Source organism: Meriones unguiculatus, chromosome 11 (genome assembly GCF_030254825.1).
Source record: "Meriones unguiculatus strain TT.TT164.6M chromosome 11, Bangor_MerUng_6.1, whole genome shotgun sequence".
NCBI classification, from domain to species: Eukaryota; Metazoa; Chordata; class Mammalia; order Rodentia; family Muridae; genus Meriones; species Meriones unguiculatus.
In genome coordinates, this window is record NC_083359.1 from 74,058,040 (window position 1) to 74,085,945 (window position 27,906).

The 27,906-nt window shown below is 45.3% G+C and overlaps 1 protein-coding gene across 4 annotated transcripts in view; it reads right to left on the minus strand.

Annotated features, from left to right (window-relative positions):
• Positions 1-27,906, minus strand: part of Rgl1 (ral guanine nucleotide dissociation stimulator like 1) — a 257,262-nt gene that overhangs the window by 33,483 nt on the left and 195,873 nt on the right. For all 4 annotated transcript variants that reach the window (XM_021632873.2, XM_021632871.2, XM_021632872.2 and 1 more), the window contains 4 exons: positions 21,698-21,775; positions 7,322-7,506; positions 4,309-4,433; positions 2,142-2,357 (listed from right to left, as the gene is read on the minus strand). In XM_021632873.2, the coding sequence (XP_021488548.1) occupies positions 2,142-2,357; positions 4,309-4,433; positions 7,322-7,506; positions 21,698-21,775 (604 nt within the window). The remainder of the gene's footprint in view (positions 1-2,141; positions 2,358-4,308; positions 4,434-7,321; positions 7,507-21,697; positions 21,776-27,906) is intronic.

Here is a 27,906-nt window from a genome sequence, read left to right on the forward strand (position 1 = left end):
GGCGCCAGAGTGGTTGGGCATAAATGCAAATTACTGTCAAGAATCATTTTGCTAAGTTATCTTGCTCTGGACTGTGAAGGAAAAACAGAGTTCTCCAATGTGTCATGACAAAATCTTGCATGCCAACCAAACCCTCAAATGTTTTCTTCAGAGTAAATTCCAATGTACTTCATAAAAGTCATGCTGGTCTTTTAAAATGTCTTGATATCACTTTTATTTAAGAAGAAGAAGAAGAAGAAGAAGAAGAAGAAGAAGAAGAAGAAGAAGAAGAAGAAGAAGAAGAAGAAGAAGAAGAAGAGAAGAGAAGAGAAGAGAAGAGAAGAGAAGAGAAGAGAAGAGAAGAGAAGAGAAGAGAAGAGAAGAGAAGAGAAGAGAAGAGAAGAGAAGAGAAGAGAAGAGAAGAGAAGAGAAAATAGGGAGGGAGGCAGAGAGAGGGAGGGAGGTGAGATGCAAGAAGGGAGGGAAACACAGAGAGAAATAAAAAGATAAGACAGACAGAAAGGGAAGAGGAGGGAAGGAAGAAGGGAGGGAGGCAGTGGCAGGGAAGAGAGAACAGTGGGGGCTAAGGAAAAGAGGGAGGGAGAGAGGGGTTTGTAGTGCTTCTGCTGCCTGGAAACCTCACTCTGACAACACGGTTCAACAAAGGTTTAGCATCCCCAAATTATGTTCTAAAAATCAGGAAACTTGCAATAAATAAAGACACTCAGGCCCTGGGATATCACGTCCATCGTAATAAACCTACGGAGCGCGTTACTCATAACAGGCTGAGGCTATGGCTTTAAGGGAGCACATGAAACGTCCAGTCCTTTCTCTTGAAAAAGGGGCATATTCCAAAAGATGCAATGCAAAACCAAAAATGCAGCACAGAGGACAGGCCAAGCATACACACCCATATTAGGTCAGAAATAGTTTCTACATGTAAAATTAATATCATTTTTCAGGCCTTTTTTTTTTCTCAATAGAAATAGACTGTGACTAATGAAGGAAGAATAAAAAAAATCTTGGCAGGAAACCACCTGTGAGTTTCAGAGTTTTGTGAAGTTATCCTCCATGATTTCAAGAGACATCATACATTCAACACTAGGGAAAAGTCCACTGTAACTGCAAGACAGGGAACTGCTGGCGCTGTGCACATGCTACATGATGTGGAAGACACTTTGGCGTATCCACAGTTTCTTCATCAGGTAAACACACAATCTATGTTTAACTTCAACTGAGAGTCATTATTTGACTAACACACACAGGGATTCTGTGTTCTAGCTAAGTAGTTCAACTAATTTGGGACATAAGGACCATTTGGTTTTGAGTCATAAACGTTGTGGCAAAAAAAAAAAAAAATGTACAATTCTAAAAAGAAAGAGACAGCCCATGCTAGTACCACATTCCCTCAAAACTTTTTGCAGTTATTTTTGTGGAGAAATAAGTAAGTTCTTTATGACTTCCATGCTTTGTTTCTTGCTCATTTTTTTTTCAGATACTAGCATGTGTGGAATAATAGGTTGTCTTAAAGACTCAAAACAAGGCAAACTCTCTGGAACTATTGTGGCTTTTCTCTGTGGTCAAAAAACAATAAAAGAAAATGTGAAAGACTTAGGCATTGTGGCCTATAAACAAGGCTTGGTGGAAAAAGCATCTAATGGGACAGGAAGCAAAATGTGCTTTGGTTCAGGGTTAACCAGGGCCAGAGCACAGGCTTATGGGATACTTACACAACAACTAATTCCACAACCACTTTCACTGTAGCTTCTTCTTGCCTAGAAGAAAACTTTCACCTTCAAACTAATAACCATGCCATCTTCCTTGATCACCCTACTCAAAAGTAGCTTTCCCCTCCCCTACTTCTATAACATCTACATTGCTGACCCCTGTCCTGCACAGACTGAGGTCATTTCAGGGAGTCTGGTTCCTGGACAGCTTAATCAGCTGCCGTCTACTTTGTTATATTCCTAAAGTATTGTAACTCAAACACAGTAGGAACTCACAAAGTAGATGAGGGACAACTTAGAAACTGTGCCTTTCTCTACATAGTGTTATATGCCAGTCATGTGGCACGTCAATGGAGGCTCATAGCTGAGATCTCAGGTCTGGAGTCGGGAAGGCCATTTACCAAACCCAAAGACATGCTCTTAAAAGACAATTACGTGGGCAATGTTGATCCACTTCTCGATGATCTTGGCTCTCTGCTGACTCTTGAGATCTTTGCCCCCCAGGATGGTGCTGACGACACATTTGGTGAGGGTGTTAAACTGTGAGATGGTGGCACGAATCGTTGGAGCCAAATGCTTGTTTTCCTTTTTATCTCTCCGAGACCAAATGCAGCCCAGGCAGTGGTGAGGTACTACTTTCTTGAACAGTTGCTGAAACAAAAGAGGAATTGACATTAAGGAAGACACAGATGCTTTACACAACATGTCATTTAGGACATCTGTAAATGGGTGTTTTGTAAGTGGACGAGGCATACTCTCTGCTTGACCTGCTACATGGTGTCTAACTCAACAAACAAATAAGTAATAGATGAATGACCAGGAAGGCCCACACGATTTTGTTTGTTTGTTTTTGTTTTTTGAAACAGGGGCTCTCTCAGTAGTCCTCGCCACCCTAGAGCTCACTTTGTATACCAGATTGGCCTTGAACTCATAGAGACCTGCCTGCTTCCGCCTCTCCCATGCTGGAATGAAAGGAGTGAGCACCATACCTAGAACCCCACATGATCTTTCAAATTTCTCAACTCAGAAAAAAAATGACCAAGAGCAAATTAAAACAATCAAAGCTATTTTTATTTATCCAACTTGTATCGAAAGTCAAGCTGTGAGGGTATAGGCAGCCTGCTTCTGGGTTGCCTAGTAACCTATGATGTCATCATGTGTCGCCCATCAGGTATGTGGCAGGCGTGGTTCAGCTGCACAAGCTATAAAAGGACCAACCCGCCACTTTGTCTCTCTCTTACCTTCTTCTATCACTCTCCTCTCTAACTCTCCCCTCTTGCTCTCTCCACCTTGCTTTCTTTCTTGGGGGGGGGGGGCGCAACATGTCTCTCTCTCTTTCCTTTTATCTCTCCACCTCTATCCAATAAATCTCTTTCATATAATATCTGTTGTGTGCATAGGATAATTTTTTTAAATAAATACTAACACAAGCAACTCTAATAAGGTCTGTGCTACTGATCAAAACGGAAAAGTGGCAATGGTCATTTTAACCTCGAAATTATATTGAGTGTCCTGGACACTCAAGAACCACTGGCTGCCTCCCATGTAAATTGATGCTCTCAGGCCACCTGAAAAGAAGTCTACGTAAGTACAACACATGCCACATTTCTCAGTGCAACTGTTTCTCATTTTTCAAAGCAGAGAAAGAAGCTAACAGAAGGGGAAGAAATCAACCTCACATACTGCACAGAAAAATGGGGGACCTAAAACCTAGTTTTCAGGTCTTTTCCTTAAAGCAATAAAAATAAGATATTTTTTCATCTCTCCCTCATTCTATCAGTTGCACAACAACAGCAGTAAAAATGATTGAATAGATCAGATTCTCAATATAAGGTGTATAAAAGTTGGTATGACAAGAAAGATGGTCGGCATGTATCCCACACAGACTATCTAATTTATTTTCCACCCGGCATTTAGTCCACATATTCTATCTAATCTACTGTCCATACTTAATTTTCTTTCCCATTGGATGGAAACTTTGGCCATTTCATATGCTGCAAAAGTGACAGAGCTCAGTTAAGTGCTGAAGAGTAAAACCACCATGACAATTGCTAGTTCTTTAATTATGTTTCCCAGCAAACTCCAGGCTATGAAATGTGACTAACACAATCAAATATGCACAGCACATATAAACAGTCACAATTCAAACGTGCAGGAAGCGCACGTGGAAACAGGCTGCCAGCTACAGTCACATGTGGATCCAATGAATTTACTTCATCCTAACTTGTGCTTTGACCCCTTTACAATCCTCCAAATAAACAGTTGGGCTCTTGAAATATTTATGAGTCCAGAGGGAGAAAACTACCCACAGAGGAGGGTGGATTCTGTTTCACTAGGATTAGAATTCTTACTTCCCTCTGTGACCTGAGCTCTGAGGAAAATGCACTTTCACCCAGGACTGCAAGAAGAGCTGGGGCTTGAATTATTCACAGGAGTGATTCACACGGCATCTAAACTCTCCCTTTGTGGACACGGACTTTCTCAAAGACTTGAAAGGACTTCTACACACTACCTGGTGCTGCCCACGGCCCTCTCTCCACTCGTACTGTCACTGCTCATGTTGCAAGTAGAAGCACATCTGAGACACAGCAAGAAGACCTACCGCGTCCATGTAGGTCAGCTGCTCTGCCACGAGGTCTTCTGCGAAGCATGTGAATTCTACGGAGCCTCCACTCTCGAGTTCCTCTTCCTCTTCCAGGCTCAAGGAGATGTTGTTGAGAAGTCCATCTGTCCACAGAAACAGTCCGTGAATGGGTACCTCCTAAGGCTGTGTTTACGGCGTCAAGCTACACTTCTTTCTCATTCAGGAAGAAGAGGGCTAACTCTTCAGAAATCCACAGGTAGAGATGAATAAGAATGATATATTGGAGCAAAACAGAGATCTAATCCTGTGTGTTCACATATTCTTATTAAGCTCAGAGGGGCCTTGAGCTATCCCCAAGAAATCATTCAGAGGCTAGCCTAGGCAAAGACTACAGAAGCAAAGCTGAACACAACCCTCACCTCAGCTTCCCCCACATCCATCATCACTTCTGGGACTAACCCAGCTAATACCTACACCCCAACCATGCAATCCTTAGTCACTGGGCCACTGAGAACCAGAAGGCCTAAAAGACTGAGCAGGCAGCAGGCCAGGCTTTGGTAAAGGTAGGACAGGTCATTTGGGTTTCAGAGATGTGGATGAGACCTGTAGAACATTCAAAAATATTTAGCACTCTCAAATGCTCAGAGTTGTTGTCAGCTTCCACATAGAGTGTGTACAAAGCGTGAAATAAATTTAAAGCAAACCCACTGGAGCCCTATGTAGCTGGTTGTCAGTCAGAAAGTTACACAGGACGTAGCCTGAAAAAGTCAGAGGAAATGAGTACCCAGGAGTGTGTTCACAGCACTAAGGAGCCCAGCTCCAGGAGCCTCCAGTTCAGATTTCCTGACTGCAATCTTCCCCAGTCCCTGAGCTGTTTCCCAGCCTCATGCTCATCACACTCCTTCCTGTCCTCCTTGTCAAAAGTGTAGTTATTCCGGGGTCGGGGGGTCCTAGTTGCACACAGTGATGTCTTGGTGGGGATTCCGGTCTGTCTTACATGCTGACATTTTAAACCCTTTCTTTCTCTTTAGGATGGGCATTGTTGATGCAGCTTCTTCAAAGCTTCCTATGAGAAATGGGGTGCCCAAAGTGAGACCTACACCACTGTGCCACCTGCCCACTCCGGTGGCAGGGCTGAGATTTCAGGACTGGCTATAGGCCTTAGAGTTGAAGGTTCTGATGTGAATGGGATTGGGCTAGAGCTGGGAAGGGCAGGAGTAACACTGCTTCCCGTTATCTTGCATACAAGGAAAAGTACCCCCTAGAGAGCTAAAATCCCACCATATGACTAACGTTAGAGCCTGTTTTCAGTACTTTTCCCCCACTCAACTCTGATACTTTCTCTTTCAGTGGAGAAGGAATCTGATGTGCCAATCAAAGATTCAAAGGAGCCTTCTATCCCTCCTGACAGCTACAGTGTACTTTAAAACTTGTGAAACAATGCAGAGGCTGTCTGACTTCAGCCCAGGAGAGTACAGGGTAAGAACTAAGGTCCCTTACTCAAACATTCATTCATTCATTCATTCAGGTACTAGTAAGTCTGGTATGCACCTAAAATGTCACTGTGTGTGAAGACTATGATCCTTTTTCTCTGAGACCTGAGCTATGCTCTCACTGCTCTAGCCCCTGACTCTCTCCAGGGGGTATGTAAAAACTCTGTTCAGTTTTACTTTTCAGAACACACAGGGAAGTGCGCTGCTTTTCATAGTGTGAGTTGGGGAGAAGGGCATAAGGGAACCAAGACTGGAGCCTGTACTTCATGAACAGGGCCTGACACACTCTTGCCAACAATTGCCCATACTTAGGAAAGGATTCCTTCTTGAGGACTGCCTAAAAGTTTTTGTGAAGTCAGGCCGCCTCCCTCGTCCGAGCCTCTGCCTACCAAAAGAGCTCTGCCCTCCAGTCCCTGAGCTGGAGACAGCCAATCACTGGTTCCCCAATTAGGCATGGGGCCAGAGGCAGCCTCAGTGCGGAGAGTTGGGCTCCAGAGCAGCAGCAGCAGCAGCATTTTCCACCCAGGCACAAGGCTGGGCGGGGGAGGCCCTGAAGGGAGAGGAGGTCTGGCAGCTGGAGCTTCCCGGGTATTCAGGCATTCCCGGCAGATGAAGTCATCTGAGATACAGAGCCTTCTGCAATAGGAGCCAGATGATGCAATTGCATTCCCCTTCTCTGGTCCCCAGTACACACAAACCACGGGACAGGTACTGGGCGAAATTTAAAGTTACTGTATTTTCTTTGGCTGTGGGGTAGCATCCCTTATCTGTGTTAGGGCCCATTTCCTTTCCCTCACTGAGGAAATCGGGCATTACTTCAAGGAAGTACCCATTAGAAGTTCCAAGTGGGTCAGCTGCCATGGAAACTGTTACCCAGCACCTCAGTGAAAGGATATAGCATCGTGCTGGAAGCCTGATAGACCTCTCAACTCATTTCTTCAGAGCTCGGCAGTCAACACACGCCCTGGCCAGCAGTGGTGGCCCCTGCATTTGTCCTTGGAAACTAGAGGTCAGCCTCCAATAGGAAAAAACAGCCGCAGAAACTTCCCTTGATTTCGGCCATTAGAGAGAGTAGATGACGGTAATCTACACTGCCGGGGGCATTACAGCAATGCTTTCCAGGGCAAAGGAGAAACACGTCCTCCAAGCTTTTGTAAGGGGGAAGTGGGCTTGAATCCTTGCCAGCCATATAGGCTGCTTGTCACAGGCTTACAATTGATAGAACGTGTTAGGCAGAGAAGAAGAAGCCAATCCATGTTGACAAGGGAGAAAAAAAAAAATCAAGGAAACTCTGTTGTTGGAGACAGAAGGAACCCCAGGCAACCACTTAGTTCCTCTATGGCAGCTTCAGTTTAACCTTTAAAGCCAGTCTTGAAAGTCCTTCTTTTCACCCTAAAACCTTAAGGTTCTGAAGTTAACACTTCAATAACTTTACACCTACCCTAATTTTGAGGGTTTCTTATGGAGACAATAAGTGGGGAACCCCCATGTTGCAGAATCCCAATCTAGGTTTTCCCTGGGACCAAACAGGTACTCACTGTCAGGATCTACTTCCTGCTTCTGAAACTGTTCGAGAAGGTTCTGTGCTCTCCTCTCAGGGTCGGAGCCAGGCATCATCTGTTTGAGATATTCCAGCAGCTTCTGCAGGCAAGGGAAGTGAGGGGGCTCCCGGAAGTCTTCCGCACACTGGTCAAGCCAGGCCCTCAGGATGGAAGCAATGGCGCTGGGAAAGAGAAATGGAGAGCTACTGAACCCGAATGTGAGACTCCAGACAAGCCCTGGACAGCACAGCTGGTAGCTAACGAGGGTTTGGGGGGTCGATAATGTTTTGTTGTGAGAAAAATCCACCCGAGGCAGACAAAAGATGAGGAGAGAATTTAGGGAGTTCCAAAAGTTTCCAAACAATCTGAACACAAGCCACTAACTGTGGATTTGTTCAAATTAAAGACCAGAACGCCAGGCTGTCGAGATGACGCAGTGAGGGAGGCACCTTCCACCAAGACTGACAACCTGAGTTTGAGGCCTGGGTCCCACATGGAGAAAGGAGAAAAACAAGGCTTAAAAATTGTCCTCTGACCCCCGTGCTGCAGGATGCTCAGGCCACCGCTTCAACTCGCACACAAGTAAATGAACAAACGCAATACACCAGAAGAGGAAAATAAAAGTAATCATATTGATATTTTAGAGATAACTGGCTCCAGTTTGGCCAGAAATCCATCTGGAGAAAGGAAGTGGCTGGGTTTTTTGGGGGGAAATGCGTAGGTTTAATCTTATAAACATCACTAGGGCTTCAGGACTAAAACTTTCCTCATAAAGTTATCCCTTTGTTTCTCAAATCACAATGAGGACGCGTCTCAGGAACCACGGGGTGGAGAAGTTAGGTCTCTGAGAGGTAAGTGGAAAAACAACTTGGTAGGCAACCATGCCGCAACACCATTTCTTCTCCGTATTCCCAAAGGTCCACAGGAGCCAGAGCACAAAGCCAGCCAGGGTCATTCCGGGCGCTTGGCATGCTACAGACACATTCTGAGTAACACAGGGCGTTGCCTTTAAGTTAGGGGCAGCTCTTCCCTCGAGAGCAGAGTCAGAGCAATGACAAAGGGGTAAACTGTTTGGAGTGCCATTATGCCATGCTTCATGTGTATTCAAAGAAGACTTCAAAGACTTTGGAGTCAGATCCTTGCCAGGCTGGCTCCCTTCTCTAAAAACCAGATACTCTGCCTCCATGGCAAGGGATGTTCACTGATGCTGGCAGGGGAAACAGACAGGGAGAATCAATAAAGCCTTGTGCATCCCCAGGCGAAAGGACCACACTTCATCTTAGCTTTTTTTACCTACCCAAGACTGTGTGTGAGTGATAGTGGGTAGGTCAGGTCACAGGTGAGCCTCCTGTGTTACTCCTTAGCAGCCATCATCTGTCTTGTCTGTTGAGATGGCCTCTGTCTGGGACCTGGGGATTACCATAAGGCTAGGCTGGCTGGCCAGCAGGCTCTAGGATACTCAGCTTCCCCAGCACTGGGATGGCAAAGACAACGCCATGTCCAGCTTCTCCTTTACACATGGGGGCTGAGGATCCAACCAGAGCCCTAACGCTTGTGCAGCTAGTATCTTACAGACTGAGCTACCTCCCCAGAACCACAAAATGCTTTTTAGAGGGTTTGGAAGATAGCAGTGGTGCAGCATTCGTCCAACATGCATAAGTACTGTTTGGGTTTGGTCCACAGAATCACAAAAAAAGAAAATTATAATTATCTACTATACTGAAAAAATGTTTATATAATTAAAAACTAGGGTAGAAGTTACTATGAACTGTGCAGAATTGTGCAGCGGGCTGTTACAGTGTCTTAACTTCCATACTGTAATTTCTTACCAAAGAACTGAACTGCAATCAAGGCATAACTACCACAGAAGTCCACTTGAAGTTAACTCAGCTTTTGGAGCTCAAGAACAACAGCAGAAACGGCTATGCACTGACCGTTTTTCTACTGTGAATATCATTCTTTCACCACTATGAATTATATGGCATCTAGAATTGCTACTATTTAATTACATACGTGATGACATTAAGCCATCAACAGAAGTAATTCAGTATTCTAAATCTTCAAACTAAATAAAAATAGCAAAAACTTTATTTCCCTCCAGAAAGCTGACAGAAAGTAACCTGGGCTTTGGATTAAAATTGAAAACGTGAGCTCAGCCTAGTGATACATGCCTTTTAAACACAGCACTCAGGAGGCAGAGGTAGGTGGATCTCTGTGAGTTTGAGGCCAGTTTGGTCTACAGAGCAAGTTCCAGGATAGCCAGGGCTACATAGTAAGACCCTCAAAAATAAACAAAACATTGAAAACATGAGCACAATAAAACTAATAGCTTTATATTTTGAGAGCCCTCAGACTGCATTAATTACCGCTCCTTTTAGTAACAAACCTAAATAGCATAATTTTAAACATTTATCATTAACTTTTATGTTAATATTCCAGAATTACACTAACTGCACTTAGTATGATATTAAAGGAGAAAAAGACTACACAAAGACTAAAGAGAATGGGTTGAGAAGTGTTTGGTAAGAGTGGAAGGAGTATGGGTAAATATGACAAAGAAACAGTATATACATGTGTAAAACTGTCAGATTAAATATAAAAAAAAGCAAGCTATCATTCTAACGTTAATTTTTCATAACAGTTATAATTTGTGAGTAATTTCCCTTCCTTTGCGTGAACAGTAAGCACAGATTCACCAGCGGTGTGCATAGTTGGGATGACACACTGGAACACAGAAAACCTGACATTTAAATATAAAGGCTAGATTCTTACAGAGTAACACTCTTAGAATTCTTAAGAAGGCAAATTGATCACTGCTACTCCCTTCCCATTTCAATGAGAACACAGTCTTCCAAAGATACTGATGAACACACACACACAGAGTCAAAAGGAGCACTGAGCTAACCCTGAGATGAAATGAAGCGCCCTCAACTGTCTCATATTCTAAAAGAATGTCCACATGGAAATCCAAATTTACAAGGCCAGCCTGGAGGTCCATGCCTGCATCCGAGCACTCTGGAGGCAGAGGCAGAACTGCCTGGGTTCCGGACTGTCTGGGTTACAGGGCCAGTTTCAGGTAAGCCAGGGTTACAAAGAAAAACCTTGTCTCAACAATTCAAAGGGCAAGGGGAAAAGGAAGGAAAAGGGAAAAAAAGAGCAATTAAGAAAAGAAGAAATCCTAACTTACAGGTAATTCAATGATATGACTGTATCAACTACTGCTTAATGGATAGTAATTGCTCATTTTAAAATTTAATGGTCATTTATTGAAAATGGTAATTCTCACCCATCTACATAAACTAAAAAGCAAAACAGCTGCTCCTCCCTTGGTGTGGTGGCACACTCCTGTAATCTCAGCACTCTGGGAGGCAGAAGCAGGCTGATCTCTGTGAGTTCGAGGCCAGCCTGCTCTACAAAGTGAGTCCAGGACAGCCAAGGTTACACAGAGAAACCCTGTCTCGAAAACCCAAAACCCCAACTCTCCCTCCCCCATCTAATCCCTCTTCAACCCAGCCCCATCCCTATGATTTGTTACCAGTTTGTAGACTATACTTCTAGGCATTTCTGTGGCTGTCTACATATACTCACTATACATGATACACAAATATAAAAACATTTCTCTTCACTTATCAGTATGCTACAGACACCTCTCCAGCCACTGCCTCTAGAGTTAATTATTTTCTCCTGAACACCGCGTCCTACTACATGGGCACACATCTTATAATCTAAGAATTCTTCCACTGTCAGGCAGAAAGTTAAATGATTTTCAGGTTCTTATGATGGTAAAATGTGTGCCTTTGTTTATATCTGTATACATGGGTGACTAATTCCTCAAAGCATTTCATATAGTCTGTGTCCAAGAAAAGTCACAGCATCAGAAGGACCACAGAAGGTTGGCACAAGCATGGTCCGATCATGCCCACTCTGCCCTCATCTAACACTTTTAACTCACTCTGGTGAGCAGCTTCCTTATCTAATCTGCTCTAACAGTGACTGGGCCACAGCTTAGCCTAAGGAGGCTTTGAGAGCTCACTGCAATCTTAGTTGAAACGCTTTTTCACACATAAAAAGGAATGAAGGGGGGAGAAGGAAGAAATAAGAGAGGAGGAATACAAAGAGAGCATGGCCAGAAGGAGCGGACCCTTGCCCTCTGATCGGCAGTGCTCCTCAGCGTGCCAGGGAGGGAGGGTTTCTGGAAAGGCCTGGACCCTTGCCCGAGATTCACAGTAGCCTTATGTTTGCCAGGCCTGGGAAGAAACTTTCCATTCTCAATAGAACAAGCAGCAGATACAAATGTAGGGCTGTTAAGATTCCAAGAGGGAAAGCGGCATTGCAAATATGACAGAGGAAAGGGGACAGCAGCTTTTCCATCTTCCCCAGCCTGGCTCCACTCCTCACTAAGACTGAATGGGAGGATTAGTGAGGGAGCTTTGCGGGGAAGGGAGATGCCGGCTGCAGTCACAAATGCACAGGCAGAGTGTGCCTATTGGACTGGAGAAGTCACTTGCCCCGGGGAACAGAACAAGAAGGGGCTGGGAGAAGGTGAAACGCAGTTCCTCACCAGCAGGGCCATCTGTTATCCTGGAGAGTTTGTTTATAGAGTCCCACTGACCCCTAACTGGAGAAGGGACAGAAAACACCTGCCTGCACCTATCTGACACTGGTCAGTGGCGACTTCAAATGATATAATGTCAATGGGCCCTTCTGAGATACATCAAGGGAGACATAATTGATAATATGCTTACAATGACCTGCTAAGGCCACAGGAAGGGACTCTAAAGGATCAATGGCTTGGTGAAATCAACTCAGGGAAATCAACTCAAAAAAGTTGCCACCAATCACAGAGACAAACTGTGCCTCAACATTTGCGACCCCACCCCTGCCGGAAGAAGGCCACAGCTTTGAACAAACACTGCCCATGCACATGTGGGCAGGACCATGCATGCACGCACACACAAACATGCATGCATGCGCAAGCACATGGCATCGAACTAGAGTAGTCACCAGAAGACAGGAATCTTCAACGGGGTATTAAAACAGGAGAAGAACGGAAACCAGGTGGAAAGCTTAAGACTGGGCCACAGTCTACATCGAGCACTGATGCACAATCCTCTTTCCCAAAGCAACTCTGATGGGTTGGAGAGCACTCTCCTGTCCCAAAGGAAAGGGTGGGTCTGAGCAGACATGCCAGTTGGGTGGCCAGCGACAGCAGCCAGCCCTGATGGTAGACGGGCCTACCAGGAGAGTGTTTTCCCCCTTGGGCATTCTTGTCAAGAATCACCTTCCCGGCCTGTTGCAAAAGCCTCTGGGCAAAGGGACACATGATCAGATAGATGGCCATGTGTGGAGCCTGCCAGGGTCAGGTGGAAGACTCTTCCTTCCAGGAGAGACCCCAGGGAGAATCAATACGACTAACTGAACTAGCATTACTCTATCCACTTACTAATTACGTGGTAAATGTCACAGCAGGGGGTCGGGGGACCCATGGAAGTCCTGATCTTTAGAGGGACTGGTCAAGGCTTCAGGAGGGTCTCCCTAGGAGCTGAGATCTTAAGGATGAGAAGGAATCAGTGGCATGGAACTAGAGCAACACTGTAAGCAAGGCTCTTGAGGTAAGACAGCCAAACATTGACATGAGACTTGTTTAACAAAATAACAGAAAGACGGGGGATGAGCACATTGTAATGACACATGCTGTGCCTACTGACTTTTCAGTAAGCGCGGGTCATACTTGATAACAGCTAGGTAGCAAAACGCCTTGGTAGAGGAGCGAGCATGGGAAAATAGCCCAGTCACCCCTAGGCTGCTGGGCTCCTGAAGTGCAGCCAGAGGACTGACAGACACCAAGGCAGCAGCTGTGCTCCAAGCACACATGTGACAAATCCAGAGTCTGTGAGTAGGCATATCAAATTATCCTAAAATTCCAACGGCAACTAAACACACTACAATTAATAAGTTTAATACAACATTTTGGGGGTATAGCATCTGTCCCTTGATGTGTAATTGCCAATTCCAGAAATTACCACTACAAAAAACAAAACAAAACAAAACAAAACACAAAACGATGTCCATTTAGAAGTATGTTTTTCCTGCCCTCAGGTCTGTTCGAGATGATAGCTCATTATACTTAATCACCAGAAGATAAGACACAGAAACTTTTGGAAAAACAGCAGAATGTCTCTTTATTCTAGGACCTTCTCTACAAATTTGATCACTTCCTCCAGCCTAAGGGTTGAAAGTGGGATCTAAGACCATGTTGCACCTTGCAGGGAACATGGCCGTGCCTCTGCCAAGCCAGGCTGGTGGGCTGTAATGCACTTTGTCAACCTTGACCTTGACAGAGCTGGACCCAAGTCCCGGAATGGTTTTCCTCAGTCTCGGGAACAGTGCCAAGATAAAGGCTGCCAGCAAGATGGTTTCCTTGATGAGAAAGAACAAAAGGAGGGACAAAGTTTCTTTTCTTTTCTCCTCCCCTCTTCTCCAAAGAATGGAAACATTACTATCTGAACTTGCCAGGGTCATCTCGCCTCAGCTTCCTGTACTTTCCATTGTCACACTGTGTTGTTTGTGGTAAATAAGGATGGGAATGAAGGAGGGGCTGTGATAGGGCAAGGGAAAATAAATGCAAAGAAAGCCAAAATCAAGATCTCAGCTCAAGGAGGAATGGATGGGGCAGGGCAGGGGAAAGGGGAGGACGAGAATCCCCTCAAGGCAAGACTAGGAAGAAGGAAGGTACACAAAGACAATGGAGCAAATAGCTGTGGGGCAGGGTGAGATGCGGCTGAAACCTATTTCCCAAAGTCAAGGTTACTCACACATCTGTCTCTCATTCCCACACTTCAGAGAATTATTTTCATTTTTATCACAGGGGAAGAACTAAAGGATACCGGATGTAGAGAGCATTGCCTTGGCTAAGTCCAAGCACTCTCACTTATTCTCTGTATGACCCTGGACAGTTCTTCAATTGCCCAACAACCTACCCTTTGGTAGATGGAGTAAAGGTATCATTTGGAGATTTTTTTTTTAAAGCACATACAGTACATTGCTCTTGCTAAGCAATCAATAACTTCTAGCTGTTATTAGAAAAGTGCATCAGCCTCTCACCAAAATTCTAATTTCAGGACCTCGATAACTCCTTCCCCAATTCCCCAGTCTGAGAAGAGGTTATGCATTATAATCAGGGGCTTCTGTTTGATACCTCCTGAAGGTTTCTATGATTTCACCATGGATGGAGATTCCCTCGGTGGTGTCAGGTTCTACCAGGTACCAAGGACAGGAAGCAAGCCCCACTTTGATGAACCCTACTGGCTTGGTCTTCCTTAATCTTTCCTCAGAGCCTTCAAACCATCTCCTCCAGAGGGAAACAAATCTGACTGCCATACTTCACAACGGCTGTTTGGGAACAGCCCTTACCCCAGCTGGGGGTGCCCATAACTGCTGGGCATGAGAATAAAAGGCATGAATTCCAAATTGTCTAGGTTTCCAGGTGCTGAGGTGGCCTAATCACTGTGAGGTACTTGTATGCTGGTTCCAAATGGCAGGCTGGAGAACCAAAGGAGCAGGTGGCAAGCCCCACTGAATTTGACTCTAAATACTCGGCACTGAACTAACGGCTTGATCTTGGCCGAAGCACACAAAGTTGATGAAATTTCAGCTGATGGGCCTATGAAGTGAGGGCAAGATCTCAGCACATTTGTGATGGCAGGAGAAAATACAAGGTAACTAAAAGAGTGCCTTGCAGTAAGGATACCAAAGACAGGCGGCATGAAATCACTGTCTTCACTGCCTAAACACTGAGAATCCTCTGATAGGACTGGTTGCAGCCTTTAACTCTGCTGAATTTGGAGACCTTACTCTCTCACTGCTCTGTTGTTGCATTTGTTTTTTGTTGAGCCTGACTCTTACTGTGTGTCCAAGGATGAGCTAATCTTAAGTGTGCTGACATTACAGGTGTGCGTCTCCATGCCTGAGTTTGGTGTTTATGTCTCTCTCTCTCTCTCTCTCTCTCTCTCTCTCTCTCTCTCTCTCTCTCTCTCTCTCTCTCTCTTTTTCCAGACAGACAGAGATTCCTCTACATAGCCCTGGCTGCCCTGGAATTCACTCTGTAAACCAGGCTGTCTTCGAACTCAGAGCTCTGCCTGCCTCTCTGCCTCCGGAGTGCTGTGATTAAAGGTGTGTACCACCGTGCCTGGCTTTACATCTCATTTTTGATGGGTTCTGCACCTCCCTGCCCCTCAAATCTCTTCTCCTTTCCCCATTTTCTTTATACTCACTCAATTTCAACTGCCTTCTTAGGGCATTTGGATTTTCTGGAATGACTATTGATTGCAAACATTCCAGGAAGAGTTTTCAAATACTTTCCGCTGTAATTTCCCCAGGCACTAATAACTCCAGACCTCACCTTTTCTCTTTTCTTTTCTTTTTTTTTTTTTTTGGATTAATACTGTTTACTAGCTCTCTTAACAGTCCAAGCACTGGTGTCAGTACCTCTAGCCTCATCGAAAGATTACAAGAACAACAGTTGTATCTTCTGAATGCATGGACAGGAAAATAAAATGATTTCAACCCTTTGAAGCACTCTGATGGTAAAGAGATCTGAGAAAACAAAACTTGGCATTCTAGAAGGGAAGGGACAAAATTCAATTAAAAAGGAAACAGGAGCTATTTCTACTTTAAAGGGTACTGATTAAAGGAAAGCAATAAAGCCTCATTGCACAGGGAGTTTTAAATCTCTTTAAATAAAGTTACACGTACACTATCTTCCCCACCCTCCCACAGAACAATCTCATACATTTCAAAGATTCATGGTGTAAAGACTGAAGCCACTGTCCCTTCTTTGCATTCTGTTTGCTGCTTGGCTCAATGGCTGCAATAAATTTCTCCTACAAAAAGTTTCTTCTTCCTATCTGGTTCAAATTCTGCTCTTGGAAAAGACAGTATTTTATCACATGAAAATGTTGACAGGAAGGGTGAAGAGGGCACAGGTGAAATGAATGTGAGCCGAGTTGTTTTCTTCCGTAATAGGAAGTGGATTTCCTGATTCCCAAATAATAGCCATTTTTAGGAGTCCTGGGATAAAACAAAACAAAACAAAACGACCCAGTTTATTCTCTACATAGCTCCAGCCCTAACACCAGAAGTCACTGTATGGCAACGGTCTTAAAAACTGTCATGGACGGAGAAATCTTAGCAACTTGAGCCAGCTGAGACGGTCTGGATATGGCAGAGAGCAGGAATGGGGCCCTCCAGACGTTGGAGCCCCAACGTTATCCTGAACAACTGGATAACTTTTTTTACACACATATAGAACACTATAGGCAGTTAGGATTCAAGACACCAGAAACCAATTTTTCATCATAAGGCTTCATCTGTATTTCCACATTTTCCATCTTTATGGTCCTTTGTTAGCTTGATTGGATCCATATTTAAAATATCAAAAGTGACTGGCAACTTGGAAGCTTCTACAAAGTTTAAGGGTCCTACTACCATTTATAGCAAAAACTGAAAAATCAAACTGTTTGGGGCATTTCTGTGTTCATGGTTAAGTCCTATAGTGATTCCCTGCCCTTGCTCCCAGTCCACAAAACTGAAGGCAACTGTCCTGAGGAGGGCTGTTTAGTTTTCAGAAAGTCACTAGATTCCTGCTGCGTGCTGCCCACCTGACATCACAAGGGAACGGATGCACGGGAAAGGAAACCAGCAGGCATTCTACCATTCCTATCACCCCGCTGGACAGTGTTTCTGCTCAGCTCTTTATTTATGACCACAGGAGACAGCTGTGATGTCATGATTTAACAAGAAGCAAATGAGAGCCTCTCTCCTTTTTCTGACAGTTTCATTCAGTCTGTTACAAATGCTTTCTCAGAGGGGGTGGAAGAGTCAGGGAAACTTCTCAAAAGCTTAGTATAGTATTTGGACCACATCTCTGGTTTTGGTTTTTGAAAAACTTAAATACATTTTATGTTAGCTATCACTGAATTGAAAAGGACTCGGAGATTGTGTGCTCCAGGGGCTTAATGTTTAGATGAAAACGCTGAAACTAAGAGAGGTAAAATGACTAAACAGAAGCCATGCTGGCTGGTAAGGGACAGAATGATGGCACAGGGCTGGGCCTTCCACCCTCTATGTGGCTGGGCCTGGTCACCTCAGGATTTGACCCACCTGATTATGAAAAGGAACACAAATGGATAAGCTTCCAAAAGAGCGTACCTAGAGGTGCACAAATACTGTTTAGCAGGGTTTCCTGCCGAAGCACTGGTGATACTCAGTGCCAAAGCATCGAATGGACGGGACAAGCCTTGTCCTCTGCATTATAGAATGTTTACTGTCATCCCTGCCCTCTATCTACTACTAGATGCCAGTAGCACACGACTTAGGCACAACCCAGGGGTCTCCAAAGGCTGGTCAATGCCCTCCGGGGGACAAAGTCACCCTCTGAGGACCAGTGCCACAAAACCATGCCTTCTACTGAGCCACAGCCAAGAAGAAGAGGCCACTCAGCGCTCTGGGTCAGGGGCTGGAGGTGTGCGGTGCCTGAGGGATCTGTGTGTTACGTACAGATGGGGGTTTCTTCTCGGGAAAACAAGGCAGTGGTCATGTAGAGACAGACACTGTCAGAGGACAGCCACAAGAAAAGACAGTATAAAATGGTAATGGGGACATGGAATACAAATTCATGAAAGGAGAAAAAAAAAAACCTGGAAGAAAGATGAACAGGAAATGGAAGAAAGAAAGAGGTCGCCAGAGAGAAGGCATTTTAGCATTCCTGAGTCTGGGGGACAGAGCGACCTATTATAAAATAAAGTGCTGTGCGTTCATCGGGCACAGTTCTTTTCAAAAGGCAGCTCAGTTTGAGCAAAGGGGTCAAGAACTTTCCACCAAGTCCCTGTGAGGGTTTGGGAAAGGACTATTGTGCCCGGATGACGGACCCCTCAGGGGAGTACTGTGTACAGCTCTTTGTTAAGATCTCACGTGCTTAAAACTCTAAAGCCCTTTAAGACAGCGGAGCCTGGAGTCTCACCCACAGCAGTGGCCCGAGCGTACAATGGATTTCAGTGGGGTTCTGAAGTGGCAAACCAGCCTTTTCACATTCAAGGTACAATCAATTTTCCTAACTGCTACTTCCCCCAAACCTGTTTAGTCCTGAAAGGCCCTCTGGGGAGCAGAAAGGCTCTGGGCATGTTTCAGACTGTACTCTTCTTGGCTACTTGTGACTGCCTGAATGCAAAGAGTGCATATTTGATTGGCGTCTGACACTGTGGGTGACAATGCGCCTCTCTCACCAAATCCTATCATGCGTCAACACACTTATCTTGCCCGTCACTAGATTCTTGTGGCATCTCTTCTGAATATTCACACACACACACACACACACCCCACACACACTACAAAAATAATTCTCTTGTGGATCATATTTGAGTGACTTCATGGACAAGCAAAAACAACTTAAACACTCTAATTTCATGATTTCTAAACCCTAAAGTGCTCAGGACTCACTCAGAGATTTGAAGCTGCAGGTTATAGTTCATTAGGCAAAACCAGTGGTTCTCAACTTTCCTGATGTTGTGGCTCTTTACCACAATTGCTCATGTTGTGGTGGCCACCACCTATAAAATTATTTTTGTTTCTACTTCGTAACTGTAATTTTGCCACTGTTATGAATCATATTGTAAATATGTGATGTCCAGGACATCTGATATGTGACCCCAAAGGGGTTGCGACCCACAGCTTGAGAATCACTGGGCTAGAAGAGCACCATGGATGCTGAGCTGTGTGTCCCCAGTGCCATGGGATAGGATGACTCCATGCCCAATCCACTCTGAAGACATACCTTGTAATGTTTTCCACCTACACAAACCTTGACAACTGTGGCCCACAGCTCACAGGGGAAATACAAATCCATTTGTGAATGATTAAAGCCCTTCCTGGTGTAACCTCAGATTAGCTTCAGCCCCACAGGCCCTCCTTACCCACACGCAACACCATGAAGCAGCCCCCACAACTCCCTGATGTGACTCAGGACTGCACACACACTGGCTTTCCCTGAGCCAGCTCTGTTGGCCCCTCTGCCTGGACAGTTCCACTGTCCAAGGCTTGACCAGCCTTCAAATGTCAGCTCCTCCCATCTGAAATAATAATGGAATGGTTTCTCCTACCATACCTTGCCCTGGATTCTTAAATATGTACATTACTATGTCTACTTTTCTGCAACAAAATTATCAGAAAGAAAAAGAAAAAAAGACATGTAAGGTAGTATAGATCCTACTTGGAGTTAAAAAGAATGTTTTTCCGACTTTCACACCTCTGGTCCCTAATGCCTGGGAACCATTAGTAAATCTTTTGGAGAGTTAAAAACTCCACAGAAAAGCCCAAATATGTCCCCACCCTCTGATTTCTTGGCCCCAAATGAGTATTTAGCACTACAGATTATTTTTGGATCCCAGAGTATCCATCCCATCTGTTCCAAAACATAGCCCTACAGTGGCCTCTATCTCTACATTGTGGCTATTTCTTTAGCATCTTCTAGATCATTCTCATCAGTGTAAACAACTGCCCACTAAAACAGGCCACACCTGGTCCACAAACCAAATGTCTTCCTAATCCCCAGATCACATGCCAGGAGATTTCTGAATCCTCCCTGTCTACAATTCAACATACCTCCTCCCACCACAACCTCTCTCCCTCGTCACTGTAACCCACAGGACTGCAGGCAGGAAGTCACCTCCCAGAACCCTCTTCGCTTGACATATGGCTGCACTGGACACAGTAGGCAATCCCTCTGGAACCCCTCTTCACACATCTTCTGGGAAAAAGTATCCCTTCTATCTTCTCCCCTGCTCTGGTCACTCCCACAGCTGTTCTAGTCTCCTCACCAAACCTGCTACTTTCACTAACTCAAACCAATGAATGGAAACAAGGCCCACTCTTTTGACCTTATCTCCTCTCTCCCTTCCCCTTTAGTTCCCAGGAGAGCAGAGCCAGCATCTGGCTTTAAAACCACCCCAGGCTATCCAACAGAATACCACCATGCAGACAGTTCATGGAGACCACACTCACTGATTACCTCAAAATTAACACCTAACATTCCTTTGTGGAATCCCATCCCCAGAAAGCGGAGGTTCTGTTATAGCCCTTGGAGGCATCCTAGCCACTTCTTAGTTTTCCTGATATACCATCTGTTTCAGCACCTGCGCAGCAGAGCACCCCCAGACCTTGCTTGAGTCCACACTCCCATCACCAACCCTGGCCAGGACCCTTGTAAAGGTGCTATCCAGGCTGCCTACGGGCACCCTTGCCTCCATCCCCACCGCTAACCTACTTTCCACATAAAACCACAGTGAGCCTGATAACTTAGGCTACGGTGCTGTTCTCTAAGCCTTCCAAGTGCCTCCTACCATCCTTAGAATCAAATTCAAGGTCCTGCCCCAAGTCCTTCACATCCTCACTTTATCTGCACCATCAACTCATGAGTTTCATCCTGAACATCTGCCATTCACTGTATCTTCCCACTGTCTCTCAACTGCTATCCCTGCCTTAGAACCTCTTCCACAGTCTCTCTGCCTGAACATCACGGGGCTTGGCTCACACCTCACACCACTGGGCTCTGGCGTCGTCAGATCTGAGAGCCTCTTCTTGGTAGCCTGTACAGAATCACGCTCCATCGGGACCTGGACACTTCTTTGCTGCACTCTTTGCTCCTGTGTTTATTCTTTGTCTCTCTCTGCTAAAATACAAACTTCATAATAGCCAAGCAAGTGACTGTAGTTCACTTGTTCTGTTTCCTTGTTTATTTTAAATCCCTTCAAACAGTACCTGGTAAACAGTAGATGCATCATTCCTGCATAAATAATTGAGTACCGTTAGTGTAGGCATATAGACAGCTTTAAAACGTTTTAGGTGTATTTATTTTATTTGTATTTGTGTGAATGTTTTGTCTGTGTACCAAGTGCATACCCGGTGCCCCCAGAGGTCCAAGAGGGGTTCGGATCCCCTGGAACTGGAGTAACAGATGATTGTGAGACACCATGGGGGTGCTGGAAATTGAGCCTCAGTTTACTACAAATGTAACCAGTGCTCTTATCTGCCGAGCGCTCTCTCCAGGCCTAGCACAGGTATTATAGGGGAAATCATGGCAGCCTGGCAGGACCCATTCCAAAGGAGTAAAAAAAAAAAAAAAAAAAAATTCTGTTAAACTACTTTCTTTTTGTTTGAGACAAACTGGCCTCAAATTCATGCTTCTCCTACCTCGGTTTCCAAGGGCTGGAACTGTAGGCACGCACCGCCATGCCTATGCACCAAGCTGGACACTTCAAACCAGACACTGTCCTGACTGAGAGCTAGTGACGCTGCTACTGAGAAAGAGGAAACACTTACTTCCGGATCACAGCTTTGGACTCCGATGAACTTTGACTTCCATCGTCTTCACAGTTTGGGCCCGTCAGGTTCCCATGCCTTTAAACATGAAAACAGGCAAACAGAATTAGTCAGAAGGTGTTCTTTACAACTTCCAGCGCAAGGTCACATGTCAGGTGGAATTGAGAAAATACAGTCAGGGAATATAAATGCATATGAAGTAGCAGCAAAGTGAAGCCACATTAACAAAAAAACATGATGGATAGACAAGCACCCTAAAAAACGAATCAGGATTGAACTATCACACTTGTTTAAAATGTTCTCACAATACTCCACAGTTCCCGGAATTTCTTCTATACGACAAGGTTTCATCTCAGCAAGGGGATCCGATATTACACACTACAAAGAAGGCAGATCCCTCACGAACTCTCATGCACAAGCCTATGTTAACGCTCTGTTGTCTGTGTACCGGGGAGACACAGCCTTGTGGGCACACTTCCGAAACTTGGGCCGTAAATGGGCACAACAGTGATGCATGCATGAAACACTTGGGAGTGTGGTCTCCTTTTGAGTAGCTCAGTGCTGGAGGACCCTGAAAATAACCTTGGACCCTCAAAGGCTGGGATGGAGTTGAGGGCTGAAGAATAGAATCTCATGCTGTCGATACCAGCTGCAATTGTGGCTACGTCTACACCAAGCTAAGTTGATCTAGACACAGTACCTGAAAGAGGGAAACAGGGGTCTGATTTGGGGGAAAATAGTCAGTGCTTAGAACTTAAAATTTTGCTTGTCATAGACTCAATGCACTTAAGGGCTGGAGAGGTGGCTCGGGGTGAGAGTGCCTTGCCAAGCATGCCAAAGGCCCTGGCTTCAATCCCCAGCTCTACAAGCAGCGTACCAGAATGTGTATCTAGTAAATTGGCACTCAGTCCCTATGGAGGGCTTCACTAACTCAGAAGGGCTGGACTATTTCTACAATCTCTCCTCCCAGCAAGAAAAACTTCAGAGAGTCCCTGGAGTTTGGCAGGCTGTTTGCTGCCCCAAGGTTTTGACAGCAGAAATTCTCTATTTGGAGGGTTTACATTTTTAAAGAGCACACTTTGTCTTGTATAATAGGATTAAAAGCTCCAGTACCCTATGGCTCCTTGTTCCCAGGATTTACAAATTCTTTACAAAATAAAAGCCTACCATCTGCTTTGACTGTCTGTCAATCCATCTGCTATACCCATCACCCCATCCTGACAAGTTCCAGGCTGTGCCTTTATGCACGAAACACACACACACACACACACACACACACACACACACACACACACACACCTGGTCCTCTCTCCAGCCTTACGGGGGTCTTGGCCTAACGATGGTATTTTCTGTGATCTCCTGGCCTCTTCACTGTGTGCCGCACCTGCTAGGTGACAGTTTCTAGGCTGCCCTCTGCTCTTCCTGAGACAGGAGCTCAGTCAGAGGAAGACTTCCTCAACCCTACATGAGCCAGGCAGGAATGGGAAATGAAGCTCCTGGTAAATAAACAAAGTGGGATTGTTTTTGGCTCTTTCCTTCGGCCACCATCATAGTGAACTATGTCCTCCTGTTGTCTCACAGGGGAATTCGTGGTTGGCTGAAGTAGGAGAGACTGGGGAGGGTGCAGGAAACAGGAGGCCATTTGCAAGGCCACCAGGCTTTCCTATCTCTCACTTCAGCCCTCAGTTACTAAATAGGGCTCTAGATCTTTGTTTTGTTATGTTAATTTGCCTGTTGGTGTCCTCTCTGGAAAAGTCTTTTATCTTCCAACTAGGAACCCTGAGAGATATAAATAGACAAGGCGCACACTTTCAAGGAAAAGATTCACATTTTACCGCTCTGATAGCTTTCTTTTCAAGGAGGTTTTAACTCAGTTTTCACCTCTTCCCATTTTGTGTCTCTAGTTTCTCCTGCTTTCGTGCTTCTTTTGGTTCTTTTTGGAGCTGAAGCGGAGGTTGGGTGGCACCAATACCTGTCCAGTTCCTCCCCCAGAATGCGATGCCACAGTGTGCTGTCAGTTGGTGCCAAGAAAGAATGAGCATTCTTGCACATTAATTAGCCCCTTACCATCAGCAACGGCTAAGATCATATAACTATTCATTCTCTCCACTGCCAGAGTGTCTGTCCACAGTGTACAACTGGGACCAAGGTGATGGTTTGGAAATAACTCTGAGGCCTCCAGGAGCTGTCAATAGCAGGCACGCATGGGTTGGAAGGTACAAGGTCCAGTTGTTGCTTAAGTCTTGCTCTATCCGACCCATGGGTAAGCCTGCAGCTCTGCATTTACCACATACCTGAGTCCAAACACTTCTCCTGCTTCCCTCCTGCCTCTAACGGCCACCATTTTGGGGTTAAAGCAACGCAACAGCCACTTAACCAATCTGCTCTACTGGGGTCTGCCCGTTCATCATGACACCCCTGTTCAAGGAAGTCAGGTCATGGCCCTTCTCCCTTGAGTCCAGTCTGAGAAAAGACCAGTTTCACTTCTCTCACAAACCATGAAATCTTCTGCTCACTGTGCTCTGTCCACAAATCCCACATTTACCCTCACTCACTCCTGACCATGACCTCCACCTGTGTCATCGATCTGTCAGTCATATCCTCCCCCCACACACACCCTACAGCCCTGCATCACAGCTGTCACTTGCTTCTGCTGCTTCCCAGGGCAGGTTCCCTGGGCACCATGGGCCTTTGCTGTATTGTCCATGAGGCCTTCTCTGGACATCCTGTTTAAAATGTAACCCAGTTCTAACACCATCCCCTTCGCCATCCTATTCTCTGCAGCCTTCGGTATCTTCTAATAGGATATAAAGTCAGTGTTGGCTCACTGGGGATCTACTTGACCGTAAACTTTGGGTGAGATGGTTTTGACTCTGCGCTCACTGCTCTTTGGAGCTTACAACAAGGCTTGCGCCCAGCTGTGGTGAGCAGTAGGTGTCCTAGTGAGGCTAGAGCAGATGTGCTAACAGCGTGCTCCAATAGTTGGTTCAGAGGCTTCACGAGCACCATCTGCCCTCTCTCAGTCTTCACCTGTCTACACTCCCATTTCAAAGGGCTCAGCACGGTGCTTCTCTACCTTATTAACACTGCACCCCTAAATACAGTCACATGTGCTGACCCTCAACCATTAAAGTATTTTGGTTGCTACTGCAGAACTGTAATTTTGCTACTGTTATGAATCGTAATGTAAATATTTGGAGATAGAACTTTGTCAAAGGGGTTGTGACCCACAGATTGAGAGCCACTGGCTTAGGAGCATAAAAAGTTTATTTTAAATTTGGCTGTGGTTATTCAAAACATCCAAAATTAACAAAAAAGGGTCTTGAGATTTTTAAAAGAGATCTTGGAGGTATCAGCAGTATGAAAGCCCAAAGGTGTCGATTCTGTTATGAAGGAGACGAAGGGTGTGATAACCTTCTAGACTTGAACGCACTAGGCAGGGTGACCGCCTGCTCTTGTGCCTTTCTTATCATTATGGAGAATTAATGCTCTACGCGAGCGTTTTGTTAAATGTATCTAGCTTTGGAGTGGAGAGCTCTTTAATGTTCATGTCAGAGTTGGTTTTCCCAGACTAGAAATGCCTCTTTGATGTTTCCCTAGACCTGCTCACAGCTTTCCATCAAAAATCAAAGTCAAGTTCATGTCTTTTACTCCAAGGGGGTGAGCAAAGAGTGTGCATGTGTGTGCTTAATTAGTGGCACCAGAAAAGCTACAGACAAACCTGTCAACAATGTCAACTCCAATTTCCACAAAGCCTCCTTAAGACATAAGATCAAAGCTCAGCCCCCTTAGGCTTACCAAGGAGCAAGTTGCCCTTCTTTATAAAACTTAAATCAAAATCCACACTGCCAGATGACTTTTGACATAGGTTTCTCTGTTGTCAACAAGCAGAAAGATCTACAAATGCTTTGTATAGCACAGCTGCAAGCAATTCTTTACTGTAGCCTAAAAATTACATGAGCAAGAGCAAAAAAAACACACGCACACATGTTTAAATGAGGAAGAGCCATTTCCAACGGGTTTCTCTGAAACCCATCTGGGACAAAGTGTTTAAGGGATGACCAGGGCCTTGGTACTTCTAAGAAGTCCTAAGTTGTCCACGGGTACTGTCTCTTGTAGTGGGAACCATCTCATCTCTGTGCGCCAACAGGAGAGTCTCAATAGAAGCAGGCCAGGATAGGGTCGTCCTGAAGAACCTTGTGAGCCCACTTGATACTAGCAAATGAGCCACAGGTAATAACAGGTAACGTGTTATTTGACAGAAGCTTTGCCGACAGCTTTTTGTGGACTGTTTTGCTCAGTTACCATAATAATCCTACAGGATGGTATCATTCTTCCAGTTTCACAGAGGGGGACAATATAACCCAGAAAGCTTACATAATAAACCCTGGACAACATCACTGTTAAGTGGAGCAGGGATTTGAACCTTGACAGGCAGGCCGTGGGCCCAGCGCTAAGTCATTGCCCTCCCGCACATGCTGTAGGGTCCTGTCTAGTTGTTAATTTGATGATGTCAGGACCCTTCCCATTCATTCATAAACTCATTCTTGGACCCATTTAGTCACCACTGGATGAGGATTGTTTATTAAGGATTTTTCCCAGGTACTTACTATTCTAGACATTATGAAGAATGCACCGAGGCTAGGGAACTGGCTCAGGGGATACAAGTACTTCCTAAATGGGGATGGTGACCTCAGTTGGAATCCCTATTAGCCATGTATAAAGCTGGGCATGCTGCATACAACAAAAACTCCGGTTGGAGACTGATCGCTGGACCTATCTCCAGGTTCAGTGAAAGACACTGTCTCAAGGGAATAAGGTGGACAGAGAGGGACACCTAACATTCTTCTCTGGGCTCTGCATGCCATTATACATGCTTGCCAATACACGATACACGATACATACACACATACCCAACACATATGACACATATGAACAACATATGCGTGAGCACGCGCGCACACACACACACACACACACAAACACACGCCTGAAAAAAAAAAGGAGGAGGAAGATGCAACAAGGCAAATCTGTTTTCATAGGGCTCAGACTGTACTGATGGGATACAGAAAACTCTGGTGTGATTATCTGAAATATGCTCAGAACGAAACAGACAACGGGTAAAACGCTCCAGGCGAAGAGTGATCTAGAGACCTCGAAGGGAAGAGCCAGTCCAGAGGCCTGGGCACAGAAACAAGATGGGTCTTTTGAGGAGGATGGAGAGGTGAGAGAGCAAAGAGCAGAGCAGAAGGAGGCGAGGTCTGAGGTAAACGTGCGGGTCAGGATGGCCTGGCACACTCTCCTGCTTTCTCCTACAGCCCTGGGCCCGGTAGAGTAGACAGCCAACGCAATTAAGAATTAGCTTGCCTTTACTGCTATGAAGAAAAGCAAGCCTGGAAAGGGCAGAGAATGAAGGGATACAGTGAATGACAAAAAGGAGGAAGTGAAGGAAGGAGACCACACAGGAAGCTGCTGACCTAAGGAACTCTGAGAGCCTTTGAATGACTCCCAGCTTCAGAACACTTGGGCATCCTTTCACTGACCCACAAGAACTCAAGTCAGGCCTAGAGACATGTCCAGAAGCCAACCTTGACTCAGGAGAACACCATGCATGCAGCAGCCAGCAGCTGTCTGGAACCCCAAGTGAAGCCCAGGGAGTCTTTGACCTGCTTCCCACAGACCAGACAGGGTTGTTTTGAAGCGCCCTGAATAATGCCCCCTACAGAGGGTGCCCTCCCCACCTCCCCCCAGGTCTGACAAAGAACTGGGTCATGGTCACCTAGTCTACTTTAGAAAAGTCTGATTCCCACTGTGAACTTGATTACTGGAGGGGATAAGTCATGGGGGCGGAGGGAGAAGGCAGGAATGTATTCTAGGCATCTTCTGCTTGGAAAAACAAAAGCCAGAATCCTCAAGTAAATTTACAAAAGTCTGAGAATCCCCTAAATTACATGGATAAGCTTATTATTGGGGTTTTGGGGGGGGGGTTGCTGTTTTTGGTTGGTTGGTTGTTTTTGAGACAGGGTTTCTCTGTGTAGCCTTGGCTGCCTTGGACTCACTCTGTAAAGCAGGCTGGCCTTGAACTCACAGAGATCCGCACGCCTCTGCCTCCCTGAGTGCTGGGATGATAGGCGTGTGCCTGGCGAATAAGTTTATTATTATTACGCTTTTTTTTTTTCTAAAGGAAGATTCCAGTGTTAGCGACAGAT